Below are 18,044 nucleotides of genomic sequence, written 5' to 3'. Positions count from 1 at the left end.
AATTGTTGCTATTTACAAAATGATCACCGAGAACATTTGTTGAATTACTAAGCCAATCTATTTGTTCTCACCACCATTAAACAATTAGGAATTTGATAAAAATGAAAATCATGATTTGAAATGTTATTGTAATTTTTTATACTTGAGTGACAGTTTGGAAAGAATGATGCAGGTTTGTTTTGTAAATAGCAATAGTGCAAATGCATTATATCTAAGAAAAATGACATCACAATATTAAAAGAGAAAGTAATGCTTTTTTCACTCCACTCAAACACATGACTATTAAAGAAAAATCTCAAATAAATAACATTAGAATGCACATCTTATCTTTATGGAGAAGAATCAAATAAGAATATCCTGATCAAAATTTGGTCAATATGAGTATTAAAATTCTTCAATTTACATTAAGAAAAGTGAAATAAATATATAAATAATAAATCAATTTTTGCAGGACACTGACATCAAATAAATCCAAAATTTCCAAAATTGCATCACAAAACAATTATAATCAGAACACATGAACATCATGCCTTATCTTTTTTTTATTATATCATCAGATCTGATGTTGAAAATTTTAAAGTAAAACATTGCTCTAAAAAAAATTGAATAGAAATGTAAGAACTGAAACTGCAAACTAAGCCATCCATCCTCTCAAATGAATCGAGACCAAATGGAAAATTTGCATCATGATCTCCAAAATATTAAGAACAATCTTACCAAGAGTGAGAAATAATCAATCCACGTGCTGCTTTCTCTCCCGCCGCAAATTCAAGTAGGAGTTAGCGAGTCGGCGAAGGGCGAGACCTATCGTTATTTTGCTTATGGCAAGCATGACATATGTGAGGGTTGACCAGATAATTATCCAAAATAATCTCCACAAGAAAGGGCCGTAGGGAAGAAGAGTTGCATAGATTGGAGTTAAGACTCTGATGACCTGCATTAAATGGAAGAGGAGTTTTATAGTTCTGTATAAGGAAAAGAGAAGCTTTGGAGAGGAGAAATTTTGGAAGCAGGAGCAGACCACACAAGCTGGAGCAATGGGAATGAAAGGAAGGACTTTCGGACGATCCTCGGCCTTCTCATTTAGGGTCTGGAACACAGGAATATGAATAAGCACAAGAAAAAATTAAGACAGGAAATATTTCTGAATATGCTGGAAATTTTGAATTTACATTTGGTTTAAAATTCAGGAATGAATAAGAAATCTATGTGCACTATATATAAGATAGGAATGCAAAACATGATTATATATATATTCTGCCAAGCTTAACTGAACAAAATATTACCAATTTAAGAAAGGGAAATTTACATACATACCAGACAATTCTCATGCATTTCTATATCTAACACCTAAAGTTTCATATTCACATGCATAGCACTCAAATCTTTGAATCTTTAATATCACATAAAAAATACCACTTTTTAATTACTTTTTAGAAATGAAATAAACATTTTTCATGCATAGATTTATAACACGGGTGTTATAAATGTAAATATAAAAGTTTAGGTGTTAGATATGGAAATACATAAGAATTGGATGTTAAGTATTTAAATTTCCGCTTAAGAAAAAATTATGCATAAAATGAGCGCCAATTTAGAAAATACAACAAGAATCTAAGAAAAAGGATGAAAACACGTCATAACAAGCAAGCTATTCAACTTTATGGTGAATGAGATTTTCCTTGGCAATCTTATTTGAAGTCTAAAATGACCAACATGTATTAGAAATAAATGAACAAAGTGGATTAAGATCATCATCAAGCTTATCCAAATAATTTAGGAACAGCTTTGTAAATCCTCATTTTTCATTCTTTTTCAAAATCTGAGATATTAAATCTATTCGTAAGAAATTAATAGACTGGATTACGTTGGGATATGTAAACGAATCAAATATTAAAAAGAAGCAGATTTTCTCATTTACAATTAAAATAATTTAAAATTGCTATTAACTTTGTTGAATTATGCCTGCAAAAAGAAAGAGCAAGCTATACCTTATCAATTAAATTAATGATAAATCCAACAGATTTATAAAGGCGAGAATCATATAGCTGTTACAAATACAATCAATGATCGTCATCATTGCTCAATGATCATTATGTCAACTATTTCGGGTTGGGTTATTGATCCACATTATTATTCATTTTGTTAAATGTTGCATAAGTTGATAAATCAATTTTGAACATTTTTTTTTACATAACTTTCGTACTATTTCTTTTGAAGTATATTTTTAATTATCCTATTTTCAGTAGACCAAAATGATCATCAGCCTTCTACCAACTATTTGGGGTCAACATAACGAATCATCAATTGAGTGATTTTTGAACTATGAACAATTTTTACAGATCAAATTAACTAAGTATTATCCATGTAACCGTAGGTTGAATTTTTTCTTCCTAATCTTTTGACACTAATTTCATTAATTCGTACAACAGGTGAATTTTCTACCTCACGTTGTACACGAACAAATCTAAATGATATGCGTACATCAAGGGCAATGAACAACATTTCTGAAAGCACAAAAATATATACAAAAGTAAAATACAAATAAAATGAACGCCCAAAGAACTACATCACTATATAAATAAAAATTACAAATTCACTAGATCATATCTCCTAACTTGAATTATGACGAAAAGAAAAGCGTGAAAATTTATTTTTTATCCCGCCTCACTTGGTAAATAGAACCTGAATTCTTCTATCAAGTGAAGACTAAACACTACTAATATTTTCATTTATGCTACAAGATTGAAGAGCATAAAGTCATTATTTTAACAATATTGTCAAATTATGCTTTATAGAAAAATAAAATAAGTTTCTAGGCATTTAGTCAGGTACAAACCACTTGTTGAAGTCCACAGCACAACGTTATGAAAGTTTAAGATTTTAAGTTTTTTTTTTTTTTTTTTTTTTTTTCAGAAAGGAATCAGGTATATTTGCTTAAAAGAACCTTTATGGGTTTCAGGTTTTCCACTCGTTGGGATGAAACACAATGCCTAGCTTCCTAATCAGTATTTAGTTAAAAACTATCTATGCCATTAGGCTAGGTATTGATTCTTTAAATGTTAAAGAAGCCAATTAATTAAAATTAACTATAAAGCTAATCATAGATATATTACGAATAAATAGTTTTTATTTAATGATTGAGAGTATAGTTGGTTATATAAAGGAGTGTTATCACAAGGATTTTGCAAGACGGAAAAAATTAAGTTTTAGATATTATATTATTATAATGAAAAATTTTATAAAATCAATATATTCTCCATTTTATATTTCAAGTTCCACCGCTTGTTTTTGGCTGTATGTAGCCATCTGTTTTCGTGCTGAAACCAATGAAGAGGATTTCATTGTTTACTATTCTTTCAATTTACTAATTTAAAATAACATTCCATTTATCATAGACATAAAAAAGTCAAATACTCACTAGGATCACTTTTTCGAAAAACATTCAAGTGAGCATCTAAAAAATTTAATCCATTCAAAACAAAGAACTGTTGACATAATAAAACATCCTGAATACACATTACGGTTATTTTTCAAAATGGTTAATTGCTCCTCCTCTAACATTAGAGTTATTTTGCAAAATAGCTAATTCCTCCTCCTCTCCCATAAACTTTAGCCTGCCCTCCCTCCATCTTATACATATTATGCCCATCAACACACATACATGGTATTATATTTACCATAGATATGTATATCCTTAGACATTTACAGGAAGAACCCATGAGATGTATCAATGGTTCCTAATAAGCAACAAATATTTGCCTGAATAACAATTCATCTTTTATTGTATTTCGTCATATCATTTTGAAATAAGATGTCATCAAATTTAAACTACAGTAGCTTAGCATAACGAATGTCTTGATTTAAGTTGGTTACCTCATTCTTAAACACAATCCAAAAGTAATTTGTAAACATGAGAATGAACCCACACAACTATGATATAATTGCCAATTAAAGTCAAATTTAGTTCAGTTCGAGCTTAGTACAATATATTTTAATAAATGTCCAGAATTTTCACAAAATAGTCATCGCAGTAGAACAAGAGAGTTCTAGAGCAAGGTGATTGAGAATATAAAATGCATTTTCATCAAATACTTCAATCTGATGAAGGACACTTCATTTTAAGCACTTCGAGACTTTGAGAAGCGCGTATTATAATCATGAATCATAAAACCAATTTCAGGATATAAGAAGAAACAATCATCCAATACTATTATTCTACGGGATATTGAAATGATTCTTCTTGAGCAGAAACAAGGCACAGGTAAAACAAATTTCAATAGTTTCGATGAATTACCTGTCTGCAGAGATCTTCTAGGAATTCCGAGTATGCATCTGGTTTTATATCGTTGAATTTTGCAAGGAAAGAATGCTTGATTGAATCAATTAGTACTTCACACATGTAAACCATGAAAGCATTCTGATAAAACAAAAGATATGCTATGTCAAAATAACAAGTTAGATTTACCCAATGAACCAAATATGTGGAAATTACCGTAAGAAAGCTCTCAAACCAGGAACCCTCTGCCTCCAAGATATTTTGAGCAAGTACAAATAACACAAAGGCTGTAATGTGGAATCTTTCTATTATATCTGCTCATAAACAGCCATCAAGAAATGACTTTAAAAAAATACCTTGAATAATTATAAATTTTGGAATAATAGAAAATCAATGAAAATTGGTAAAATTCTCTCAGAAAAGAGTGTAGGATAAAAGGGGCGATAGTAGAAGCTAAACATATTGTACATAAATATTGATTATGCACAAACTACAGAAAGGAATACAATACAGATTACCTCTCTGGATGAAAATTGGATTGAGGGATACTAATATCCCGATTTATTATAGATGTATGCATAGAATTTGCTAATTTGATAAGTGTTCAAATAAAAAACTTTGAATCAAAGAGTAGGAAGTAAGCTCCTCACATAGAGAAACATGCAAGCACCAATTTAATTTCAATACATTCATTCCAAAATAGAAGAAAATCTGTAGAAAATGACAAAAAAGAAAGGAAGATTTGTATAAATACCACTTAATTACTAGGTAGTCACATATCTTACACTTAAACTTCAATTTTTACATACATGCCACATTGACAATGCATGAAAATGTGCATTTTACCTTTTTAGTGATATTTTTATGTAATATGAAAGATTTGGGTGGTATAAAAGTAAAAGAAAAGAAAATTTTAGGTGTTAGATATGCAAATATATAGGATTTGGGTGGTATGTATGTAGATCCCTCAAAACGAACAACGAAAAGCAAATGGATCTACTCAGGAATACATTCCTGATGAGAACTACCAAGCAACCTCTGGTTTGGTAAGTGTTTCAGACTCCTATTTCAATGTCATCATAAATTCACAACAAACAAGGTAGCAATATACATCCGCGAGACATTTATGAAATTCAGAAAAAAAAACAAACCTGAATACACAACATTATGTAGGTTGTCTTTGCTAACACGTTTGAATACATTGCTCTTTATTTCAGTGAAGTTATTTGACACTAATAAAGCAAGCAAAGCATTATTGTGGGCAATAATGCAAGTTGAAAGGGTAACTGCCTGCGCTAATAAGATAAATGAATGAAGAAGTATTAACAGTTAAGGATACCACCAAAATGACCATTTGCATGAAAATTGAATAACATCAATTGTTAAAGATATTAAATAATTGGGCACACAAACACACACAAAAATTTATATGAAGAACAGAGCATCACTTATTAAGGATATTAAATGCAACGATAGCAATGGCCATGTCAAAAGCAAATTTGCTAATTTCAAGCTTGAAATTTTCTGCAGAACAATTTGAAAGACCCTCTGCTGAGCTAAACAGAACTTGCAAAACATCTTCACCAAGGGACTGACAAAGCTTATCAAAAATCTGTCACAATCACGAAGAAAAAAAAAGGAAGACTGTAATCAATAAGTTTAGTGATAAAATAGAAGTAAATATACAAAGAAAAAAATCTGTTGCTCACTTCTAAGACGTTATAAACCACATAGAGCTTGACAGTTCCCTGCCCTCGTATCATGTGGTATATTAAGCTGATATCTGGATAAGTGGGGCAATAATTTATAGAAGATGGTTATGATGCATTTGTTTAACGAGAACATGTTTCCAAGACATAAATTATAACTTATAACATGTAAAGGTGCTGAAATATTAGAATTGCCATTTAGTCGAACCATTTCTAAGAGCATAAAATGTCCCTACCTGTCCTCTGTAAAGTTGCGACTCCAAGAACCAACACCATAAAACAACCAAAATCAGACAACTCTGCAGCATTCGGCCTCTGAAACTGTCTGCCAAAAGTTAATTTTAAGATCAATTGTATAGATTATTTAAGTTATAAAAAAAGCATTATTCAGGCAGTGCAAAATTCCACATTCAAGAAAATTATGTACAATTCTAACACACATATTCAGTTTATTTAATTTGGACTTTCCCTAGAAAATCCCTAAACAAAATATCTAAACATGAAAAGGAGCAAATAAGGCAACAGCAGAACAAACACATAATAATCAGCAGAAGAGTTGATTGAAAAAGGAGAATTACCATGGCAAATTCCATAAATCAATCAACTAATGTAGGGCTGAGAAAGATGTGGATGTGTGCTTAAGCTCCAATATTCAGCAACAAACTAAAAGGAAACAAGGATTTGCCCGTGTCCGCAAAATATGGAAATGTCGATTTAATAAATGATGCTAGAGACAGTTTCCTATCAGATGAAAGGTCTGTTTGGGGCAGCAACACCTAATTAATAAGTTGTTGATAAATTACTGAAAAATAATTTGTTGTTCAAAAAGCTACGGTGGCTATTACAATTTTTTTTGCTTGGAAAAGTCAGGCCACAGCTAGAAAACTGCCACGGCATCTAGCCAAGAACGGTGTGAAAATGTTAATTTCAGTGGTTTGAGAATGCAGCATTTTGAAAAAACTGCTACCCAAACGGGCCTGAGTGCTTTTCCAAAACGCACCGCACCAAATATACTGCCCCAAATGGGACCGAAGTTCATATTCTTTAGTGGCAAATGAATTTTGCCTACATTTTAGAAAAAGGCATAACTTTAATGCACACAAAACCCAACAATGCATAGAAGCTGTTTCCAATATTCGAGCCTAGCTCAAGTTTACAATACAGCTATTCAAATTAGATAATAAAATATATTTCTACAAACATTTATTACCATTTTGAATGCAAAAGTTACCAAATACCAACATTAACAAAATAGAAATGGTGGAATGTTAAAATAAAGAGGGAAAATTGTGTTATATCACTAAGCAAAATTTGAGAAAAAAATCTTCTTTGACAGTTGTTAATCAACAATCAAAACATAAATTAAGAAGTCATTAATACATAAATATATTGCTGAAAATTTGTAGAAAGTGGTTTCAACTTAACAGAACAATGAATACTTCAAAAAGACCCTCCGACCAATGAACTTACACGTACATATAAGGATGTAATTACTTAATATAAGAAAAATTACAAAAGTATTTCAGCCTAAATTAAGAAAAAAAAGATCTTCAACTTCGCAAGATATCAACAAATGCCTCTAGATCCATTCTTCATATAACCTATACATTAAGTTATCGGAGAGCCTAAAATCAAAGCGTGAAATAGATGCTAACAACTTGCAGGGTCAAATTCTAAAGATGCATGAATCCCAAGTGAATTCTGAAATCCTCTTCAATAAAAATTCTACTAGAAAAAGGGAAATTACTCACCTGGTCCTCAGCAACCTCCAGATAACTAAAAGGATTCTTGCTGGCATTATGGTTAGCAGTGATAAAAATGAATCTACACAGAAAAAGAAGCCTGCCATAATAAGCTGCAGGAGTTCAAGTCAACATCAGAATGCGACTAATGCCATAGAAATAAGCGAATAAACAGAGTATACATATAAACTTGATTCAAATTGACATTAAGTAAATACATATCAGTAGCATTCTCAATATCCAAAAAGATGCCGCTTTGCAATCATTGCAAATAATTTAAAATAACATTTTGAAATAACCTACTTAACTGTCATTGAAGACGCAACTTTCATGAGAATATTCGCTACATCACAAAAGTTGGATAGACCATTGCAATCATGATTTTACTAAAAGATGTTCTTTTTTATAAAAGCATTTAATCATAAATGGAATAAATAGTCTACATAAGAATTTTCTTCCTGAAGAACAACTGTTGTATGACATATAAAACCGCAACTAAAATCGAATTTATAAATGCAAGTATTATACCAACACAAATATTAATCATACGGACTAGCATGATGAAGCTCATTCAAACACACCCCTATGAAGAAATTAAAGGAGATTTGAAAGTACCCTTTCACACCTAAATGGGACATGAAACATAGTATTATAGACCCTTTGCCGTTGCTTCTCATTACCAACAGAGATTGTGCTTCTAAGAGAATTTCCACCATATATTTCTCCAATAAAATATTTCATAGGCGCAATCTCTACAGTTGAAACTTCTGCATAATAGCAACATTAAGTTAAATTGTAAAGTTCTGCAATGAATGATGGAACACAAAAACTGCATCTTTCAAATGCAGCATAGCTGACAGCACTTCCCAATTTATAACATTGAGTGAATTTATCCTGTCGTTAGGGAGCTATAATTTTCAACGTATAACTAAATTCAACAGCATCTCAGACGCAAGAAAATTGGTCTTTTGTTGCAATAGAAATTTAAAACCATAGAATTTAAACTGTACTTGACGTGATACAAAAATTAGTTTAAGCACTTTCAAGGCGTGTCTTTGCAAAATGGTAGGTAAGCGATTTGAAACCTGTTTTTATAATAAGGTAGCTGTTTGAGCAAAGTTTTTGCAGAACTGAGTAGAAATAACCTATAAGGTATTCATCAACAGCAAATGTAGGCAATCATTGTGATTTCCTCTCTCTTCTTGCTTAACTCTTATCTTCATTACTAATTAGCATATTAAAACAGAAGCATGTTCTTCCCTCCTTGATTTGATCTAATGGGGAACAACTTAGTTTAAGTTAATTTCATGTTTATTTTCTGTCACGTTAAATTTAATGTAAGTTTATGGGTTAGTCAATATGTTATTTTCTATTGTTGTTTGCATTTGAAGTTAGGAGCACCCGACTATAAAAAAAAACTATAGCGTCTATACTCAATAATACTTAGTTTGATTAATCAAATGAACCTCATAATTGCTCTCTAATGCAATTCTCAATCCCTCAGCCCCTAACCGCCACTTCTTTCTACCTTCCCTTGCCTAAATATATACCCATATCTTGCACCTCCCTTCTAGGCTGAGTATCAAAGTATCATGCTATTACTCTTTACTTCATAGGTACAGCAGAACAAAACAAATAAAGCTTATACAATTTCATATAAGCTAAAAAGAAAATTCTAGTTTTACAGTGAGCCCATAAGAAGAATCTATTTTTACAATAATTAGCTCAAGTTTGCATTAAAATTCTAAAAATAAGTTATAGATGGAATTTTTTGGATTATTTTTTTTTCCATTTAATCTCTTTAATTATAAAGATGCCCCATAGCCAACTCCATTTTGCTTAGAACTACCTTTGTGATAATGGAACCAATAAAGAAGCAGTACATCCTTAAGGCTTAAGTGCTTAAGTTATTCAGTAAACTTCCTTATGGCTTAAGTTCTTGAAAGTGATTCAGTGAACTTCTAAGAACTTCTGTGAACTGTTTTTGTTTAATTAAAAAAAAAAAACACTTTTACAGAGCGTGTTTGTGTAAAGGTGACTTTCATTTCTACCCAACCCTCATAATTTTATATTATTTAATTTACTATATGTAAAAGAAAATTTATAATCAATCAGACAATTAATTTTGTATCATTTTATTATTATTTACATTTAGCAAAGTTGCAATTGACTATCAAGCCCTCCTGATTGAAACCCTCTTCTCATCTTTATGAGTTCCAAAATGCAAAATCACTTTCATTTACTTTCTAAAGGCAAATAATTAGACTCAATTAAAGGAGTCACAATCACTTCAAAACATTTGCCTCAAAACTAGCCCTCGGATGAGGTGCCTACCAAAACTATTGGATTGATAGGTTGTGTGATTACCTTCACGAAGGAACATGAAACTAAAGCACAAAAACTGACTCCTAGGCTGTGTGCTTCACTTTGCGTGTGCATGTATGCCCGCCTGTGTATTGGTTAGAGAAGGCTCAACATGCATTCGTACATCCTGCAGTCGTCGAATTTGAAATAAGTGCTACTAAATACTTCTGCATAAGAATAAGCCTAGAGAGGATTTCTGATTCTTTTTCTACCAGCATGACAACCATCAAGCGCTAAGTGCTAAACAAACCGAGTTTACCAGAAAAAAAAAAATTTCAATAAAATTCGATAAGAGTTCATAGTTCATCAGCTAAAAGTGTATAAAACTTCAAAAACGTAAGGTAAATTAAACAGCCAAAGAAAATTAACGTAGACATGACTGTATCCAAAGAGCATGAAAAATTGGTTCAAGACAAACATAGCTCAGGCAGCACAATACCTCCAAGAAGATCAGGATTCTCTGCCATAACTTTTTTCCAATCCAACGACTCCATGCTTTCCAACTTGTTGGCCCCACCAATAGACTCAGGCTTCCACTTCCCCGCCGTCGAGGTCTCGTTATAGCTGCTTGCATCATCGACTCCATTACCCTCAGAAGCAACACTGTTCACATACCTCTGCCTCAACTCCACATAGGAAACACAACTCACTCTACCGCTCTCGGCGTCCGTCTCCACCACGTTGCTCTCGCAAGCAGATTCCACCACCGACCGGTTCTCACAGACTGAAAAATTCATCCCAATCTCATCCCGCGCGTTATTCTCCGATAAAAGAAATCGATCGTCAAGCTCCATCGAGCCCTCCCCGGCGGCTTTTTTCTTCTTCGCAGCCTTTGATTTGCGTTTCCGGCGGCTTGAGCGGCCATTGATGAACTCATTCTCTTCTGCTAGGTTAAAGATCGAGCGTTCGAAAAGACTTCCACCGTCGCCGGAGCTCTCTCCGTCGAGGAGATCGAACGACGGCTTTCGCGGGGCAGATCTGAGGGACATGAGCGAGACAGATGCGAGGTAACGATGAGCAAGAAAACGAAGAAGGCCGGCGTCTCTGAAGATTTAAGAGGGGAGTTTCTGTAAATTTTATTTATTTGAATTTTAAGTATTAGTGTGGCAGTTATATCTTTATCTATCTACTTATTAATATAAGATATTAGTGTGGCAGTTATATCTTTATCTATCTACTTATTAAACTAATATAAGATATTAGAAAAAATATTACATCAGTACTCCGCAAGTAGAGTTAAGCGTGGAGTCCAATGAAATCACATAACACAATAACATCGAAAAAATATTACATCAGGACTCCGCAAGTAGAGTTAAGCGTGAAGTCCAATGAAATCACATAACACAATAACATCAGAGAATATTTCCCCCATGTTATTCAGGTGTTATTGTATGTTATTCATGTATTATTGTGTTCTGTGAATATTTCTGGTGTTATAATAACACAATAATACACTAATAACACTTGAATAACATACAATAACACCTGAATAACATAAGGGGAATATTTTCCCATGTTATCGAACCGATTTTTTTCTATACGTGTGCGTGATTTCATTGGACTTCGCACTAAGTCCTGATGTAATATATTTTCAAGATATTATGAGAAAAATTGGGTAAAATATGTTATAATTAAAATTTTAATCAAATTATTTTAAAGATATTTTAAATTTAAATTTAAACATATTATGAAGCCTAGTAGTACTCCCATTAGATTATTAATCTTTTAAATTTAAAAATGACTTGTAATTTAACTTTAGTTATAAAATAATTATTTTAATTAATAATAGTAACGAACTTTTTGACTTTAGGGGCATGCATATCTACAGTATTTTTTTTATAGAGATATGTTCTAAGCTGCCGTATAAAAATTGAAGTTATGGCATGTAACTTAAGACACATCAATTTTTTTAGCGTTAAATATGCTCGAGCATCACTCTTCCCTGTTTCATGTAATGTGAAAGTTCGTGTCATTGGTTTGAGCCGGGCTTGAGCGGGCTCGGGCTCTGCTTGTGTTCGGCTAGTTAAAAAATGTCATTTTTATGTTCGACTCGTTAATATATCGAGCTCAAAGAGTTTGTTCGCGTTTATTTGATTTGTTTAGCGAGTCAAACACGAGTTGTTCGCGAACAAAAAGCCGCTTTGATAAGCCTATTGACTCAGATGTAGGATGTTAGAGGCAATGGTGAGATTTAAATCTTATTATTTATATTAAAATATTCATTTTAATATAAGTTAATGTATACTTATTCTATTTTTAAATTAATAATCTTAATTTATTATAAATCTTTTTAGTCTTGTAATCAATTAAATTATTTAAAAACATGATTATACATGTATAATTTAATTATTTCGCGTCAGATCGAGCCGAACACGAACAAAAAGTTTATATATTGAGCGCAAAAAGTTTGTTTGTGTTCAGTAAATTTAATTAGCGAACGATTATAAAATGGTGTTACAATCCAACTTATTTTGGTTTGAATAACATTATTCTAATATGTTTAAATCATTCCCCATTACTTTGTTTATCTTATATATAATTGAATCATTTGAATTTATATTTTTTTATATGTAGAAGTAAACTTTAATCATACACATATATATATATATATATATATATATACATACTATTTTATTTACTTGATATAAATTAATTAGATTTTACTTTAAAATTTATTCAATTGATTATTTTATTTTAATTTATAAAATTATTTGCTAATAACTCTATATAGAAAATCAAGTATCCAATCAAACTTCTAGCTTAATTTTATAAATAATTTTATATGAAAAATCAAATTCAAAACAAATTTTAATTTTATATAAAAAATTAGGTAATCATTCAAATTATTATTTTATTCAATTAATAAAAAAAAAACTAAACATAAATCAAATATGAACATTAAAAAAAATTAAATAGGCCAAATAGAAATACGTATATCGCTCGAACTAAATATGAGATCAACCAAGCCGCATTAAATCCATGTCATACTCGGCTTGATCACAACCCTAAATACAATCCACATTCGAGCTAGAGCCCAAAATAAATATGACTTATTTTTTATAGCTTAAGAACAACCCAAGTTCAACAAGCTCATACATATATAAATTGGAAGATTTACGTGCATACCACTCAATTCTTATGTATTTACGTATCTATTCACCTAAATTTCAATTTTGATACATATATGCCACCTTATTCATGCATGAAAAGTTGCATTGCATTCTTTTTGCAAAAAATATCACCATAAAGGTTTCACAAGGTTTCACAAGAGGTTAACTCAGTATAAATTAATTCTAGGGGAATTTACATATATACCACCCAATTCCCATGTAATCACATATCTAACACTTAAACTTTACTTTTTTTTACATTTATACCGCTCAAATCCTTCATATCAACTTTTAAAAAATGTAACACCAGATCTTTAATTCATAGGTAAAATGACATATATGAAAGGATCGAGAAGTTTAAGTGTTAGATATGTAAATATATAAGAATTGGGTGTGCTATGTAGATAACTTATCCTCAACTCTAATATAACATAGGGTTAAAGAACAAACAATATACTGCATAAAACACAGACCAATCCTAATCTTACCAAATCAAACCTTATACAATGCCCCAATCAACCCAACCATCAATAGCAGAAAACCAGACCACCAGAAGCTTGCTAATTACAAATTAACCACCCTCGTTCATCCATTTTTCAAACTCACTCAAATATCAAAATTCATGATAAAACTCCAACCCACATTTTTCATTCTTATCAAATTCTCAATAATTTGATTGTCGGCACGTCTAAATAAATCTGATAAAAAAATCACTTGCGTGATTAATTTATAAATATCAATGTTTTGGGGTGGTCAGCATGTACTTATCCCAAAAAAATATAATCAAGCATGAAACTAAACTAGATGCAAAAATGTTGAAGAATAAAACTATATGAAGTAAAATATGAAAATTTTAAGTTAGCTTGAAGGTTTAGATTTGCATCCACTATAGTGAAGCTAAGGGTTCTATTATTAGAATTTCCATGAGTGTTATAATAGTCAATTAAGTATAGATGATAGAAGAGAGTTGGGGGATGAGGTTTGAGCAAAATAGAATCCTCCTAGTCATAGGCTTGAAGGTTGGAAGGAATTTCCTTGCTTTAGCCCTTGAATGAGCTTTAATAGGCACACAAGTGATGCTTCAAGTTTTCTCGACAAAAGTCTCGGTCCAAGAGCTTCAATTATTATATTGCTATCATGAGGTTTTAATGATCGGTGATAAGAGTCTCGATCAAGGAGAATATTTTTTATTATGGTGCTTTAAGATTTTGTGTTGCTCAGATGGATGAGAGGCTTGACACTTAGAGACAAAATATGAAACCAACGTATCCGTGAAAGAGTTGGTGTACTCCAGTGGCAGATAATATTAGAGAGTCGTTTTAGATGGTTTGGTTACATTTAACGTCAATCATTTCATGAGAGAGTTAGGAGAGTAGATGATTTAAATCTAACTTATGTTAAGAAAAGCAGATGCAGACCTAAAAAGACTTGGGCATATTGTATAAAAAATGATCTAAATTTATTAGACTTAAACGAAAATATGAGACTGAATAGGACACAATGGAGAAAAATTGTTCGTGCAAGGTTTGCAACTACGAGAAACATGCAAGATGAGTGAGTCAACATTCTCTTTAGGATGATGAAGAAACAATAAAAAATAATGGAGAAGCAACTCCATGGGGTAATTTCTCTTAAGTCCTCTCCGACCAACAAGGACCACTATCAAAATACCAATGCCTATCTCCACAAGGATAGCTCCAATGAAGAGAAAATTTAAGAGCTACAAATGAATTGGGCATTCAACAAACTACTCATGACTCAGCTGAATTAGAACGCGTTCATGATCGTTTGATTAGCTAATCAATGAGCTTGAATACTTTCATGAACACTTTGCAAAATGAACAAGCTTCAATAACTCGTTAATTCATGTCTTAAATAACATTCTTTAAAGTTCAAGAACAAGCTCGATTATACCTCATTCATGAATAGTTTGTTTGATATTGTTGGTTAATGATTTCAAACAAACTCATTAAAGAGTTGATTAAGGCTTAATTGTCATTCATTTCTCTGTTAAATAAGCTACTCATTAATAAACTCAGTAATCCCTATATGAACATAGCTCGAATTAAGTCAAGTCGAGCTCAAATAGTCTTTTAATAAACAATCTTGACATTGAATAGGCACCTACTCGAGCTCGACTCAACTCATTTACAGCCCTAAGAAAAAGGGTGACCTTTCTTTTGTAAAGAACAGTGCTAAGAAATAATTGTCTCATAAAATATTTCAAAAGAAGCAACGTCAAATGTAGAAATGATTCTATGGTGTTACATGGGCAATTTGTATTTGTTCTTAACCAAAAGTATAACCAGAACAAATAGAAATTATGAAACTTGATGTTCAAATAATAGCACAGAAGGCAATGTATAATGTAAGTAACGTTTTGCTGGAAAGCACATGCCATTTTAGCCTAAAACCTGTTTTGAACTAGCATGTTGATTACTGGAATCCTGCTCATTAGTGCTGCAACAAGCGAACAACAAAATAGGTTAGAAGTAACAAGAAAAATACAAAGGCATTAAATCGTGCTGCAACAAGCGAACAACAAAATAGGTTAGAAGTTAAGTAACAAGAAAAATACAAAGGCATTAAATCAAGCATGCTACAAAAGTTAAACTTAAGCGAAAATTTTTACGATTGTATAAAAAATATATCTGTGCCCAAGGCATCAGGTTCGTAATACAGTAAATCATGGAAAAACCAAGGAGACTGCAAAGCATTGACACTTATTTAATGTTTGATTTGCATCAACATATTAAATCATGGAAAAACCAAGGAGACTGCAAAGCATTGACACAACATATTAAACTTTTTGTTGCTTTTCAATAGAAGTAAGATTCCCAAAGTATTGAACTTTGAGTTAACAAAAAATTCCAGTATAGCTAAACCGTTAAAAAAAACTGAATCATTATGAATTTCCAACATACAAAAAGTCAAAAAAATATGTCAAAGGTCAACACAAAGCGCTATTGAAGGCCAAGATGGCTTATTGCAAGGCAGGGTAATTTTACTAAACATAAAAGAAGTTCCGACATTAAATATAAATAAATAACTTAATAAAAATAATTGAAAGTATTTTACCGTACACTGGTGCATGCAGTATTATTTTTTTGCAAAATCTTTCTGCACCATCCAATATATTACAAGTTGTAAGGACATGCCACGTGCCACAAATCAAATATCTATAACAGTTACTAGGCTGTTAAACTGGCTATGATGAAGCCTGAAAAAAAATAGTGTTTATCTAACAACACTGGCAATGGCATAGTTGAAGATCTTAGTAGTACCATACAATTTTTTCTTTCAGCAAAAAGAAAAGTGCCTTGTAATTTTCCATGATCTTACTGCAGGCTAAGTCTCCAATAATAAAATAAATAAATAGAGGCCTTGGATAATACCTACCTTATTCTTCTTTCTCCAAAGCAATAATCACAGAAAATTTTAAATAGATTACGCTTCTTTCAAGTGGCATTTTTCTTAATAAATAATACCAAAAAAACATAATTAATGCATAGCTGGTCAATTTCATAGTTCAGTAGGTGCTAACTAGTTTAATCAATAACCCCACCTATATCAGTTTGTGCTTTAGCACCCAATATTCCACTTGCCCATCCAGTTCAATTACAGATCGCACTATTTTGAGAAGAAACGTTCATAATAGACAATTTTAAATAAAAGTATTCTATAAATAGCTAGCCATTTGCTAGTACATTTCCAGCAAAAAGAAAAAGAAAAACACCAAATGCAGATGGACTCCTAATCACCACAATATCCTGACGCTATGCACACGAAATTTGACAGAATTAAGTCACAAACCATACCCAAGTACATCACAACCTAAAAGAATATGTATTTTGCAAAAAGATAACACCCAACCTGCAACGATCAGCCCAAAAGCTAGGAGTAATAAAACGGGAGCAGACAGATGGTCTAATAAAAACTTGAAGATTATCATACCTACTAAATAAATATAACAAATTAAAATCATTTTTTTCACTTTTCATGATGCTTTCCATATCACAAAAAAATCATTAAATTTTCACTTTTCATGATGCTTTCCATATCACAAAAAAATCATTAAATTTTCACTTTTCATGATGCTTTCCATATCACAAAAAAATCATTAAATTTTCACTTTTCATGATGCTTTCCATATCACAAAAAAACCATTAAACAAAAAAAATCATTAATTATGAAGGTGTTCATTCGAATTAATGAGTCATGCAGTGTCTGACATATGTAGGACGGGGACACTGCTCTGACACCTGTCGGACATAGCATAGAGATGTCCGATTTAAAGTATATATTAAAAATGGATGGATGGATATGATAAGGTGTATTCCATTTTTTTAAACAAAAAATATTAAGATGTTAGCTTTGTAAATACATAAGTATTCGGTGCCAAAAAATGTCTGTGATCTTTTTATTTCTTTTAATGAATAGTTGATTAGGCAAACTTATAACTTGATCTTTTTATTTCTTTTAATGAAAAAGGTGTATTCCATTTTTTTAAACAAAAAATATTAAGATGTTAGCTATGTAAATACATAAGTATTCGGTGCCAAAAAATGTCTGTGATCTTTTTATTTCTTTTAATGAATAGTTGATTAGGCAAACTTATAACTTGATCTTTTTATTTCTTTTAATGAAAAAGGTGTATTCCATTTTTTTAAACAAAAAATAGTGGTATATTCGATGTGATACAAAACATTGGCCGACAAAAATGTAAAAATCAAATTAAGATGTTAGCTATGTAAATACATAAGTATTCGGTGCCAAAAAATGTCTGTGATCTTTTTATTTCTTTTAATGAATAGTTGATTAGGCAAACTTATAACTTGAT

The 18,044-nt window shown here is 31.4% G+C and overlaps 2 protein-coding genes across 5 annotated transcripts in view; both read right to left on the bottom strand.

Annotated features, from left to right (window-relative positions):
* Positions 1-551: 551 nt before the first annotated feature.
* Positions 552-11,156, bottom strand: LOC110035811 (protein POLLEN DEFECTIVE IN GUIDANCE 1). Of its 4 annotated transcripts, none has more exons than XM_020740115.1 (11): positions 10,534-11,156; positions 8,356-8,497; positions 7,740-7,812; positions 6,225-6,309; positions 5,989-6,062; positions 5,741-5,891; positions 5,431-5,598; positions 4,496-4,593; positions 4,298-4,420; positions 1,022-1,090; positions 552-934 (listed from the first exon to the last, which is right to left on the bottom strand). In XM_020740115.1, exons 1-11 carry the CDS (start codon positions 11,081-11,083, stop codon positions 734-736), a joined length of 1,734 nt encoding a protein of 577 aa, XP_020595774.1. In that variant the 5' UTR covers positions 11,084-11,156; the 3' UTR covers positions 552-733. The 4 variants fall into 4 exon arrangements, with proteins under 4 accessions (XP_020595774.1, XP_020595766.1, XP_020595783.1 ...); XM_020740107.1 differs by having other exon boundaries at positions 553-934; positions 6,225-6,313; positions 7,740-7,843; positions 8,346-8,497; XM_020740124.1 differs by lacking the exon at positions 8,356-8,497 and having other exon boundaries at positions 553-934; positions 7,740-7,843.
* A 4,295-nt stretch (positions 11,157-15,451) lies between these two features.
* LOC110024591 (26S proteasome regulatory subunit 4 homolog A) overlaps positions 15,452-18,044 on the bottom strand; it is a 24,985-nt gene continuing 22,392 nt past the window's right edge. Inside the window, exon 7 of the mRNA XM_020724654.1 lies at positions 15,452-15,664. The gene's annotated coding sequence lies outside the window, so the exon portion shown is untranslated. The remainder of the gene's footprint in view (positions 15,665-18,044) is intronic.

This window comes from Phalaenopsis equestris, unplaced genomic scaffold (assembly GCF_001263595.1).
Source record: "Phalaenopsis equestris unplaced genomic scaffold, ASM126359v1 Scaffold000002, whole genome shotgun sequence".
Classification (NCBI taxonomy): domain Eukaryota; kingdom Viridiplantae; phylum Streptophyta; class Magnoliopsida; order Asparagales; family Orchidaceae; genus Phalaenopsis; species Phalaenopsis equestris.
This window is presented reverse-complemented; position numbering and strand designations above follow the sequence as displayed.

Excerpts from the sequence above, each read along its gene's own strand:
- LOC110035811 (XM_020740107.1), bottom strand. The coding sequence starts at position 11,083 with ATGTCCCTCAGATCTGCCCCGCGAAAGCCGTCGTTCGATCTCCTCGAC. Across the intron at positions 7,844-8,345 it reads TCCCATTTAGGTGTGAAAGG|CTTATTATGGCAGGCTTCTT; the intron begins GTACTTTCAAAT and ends GAACTCCTGCAG. Across the intron at positions 4,421-4,495 it reads GGTTTGAGAGCTTTCTTACG|AATGCTTTCATGGTTTACAT; the intron begins GTAATTTCCACA and ends TTGTTTTATCAG.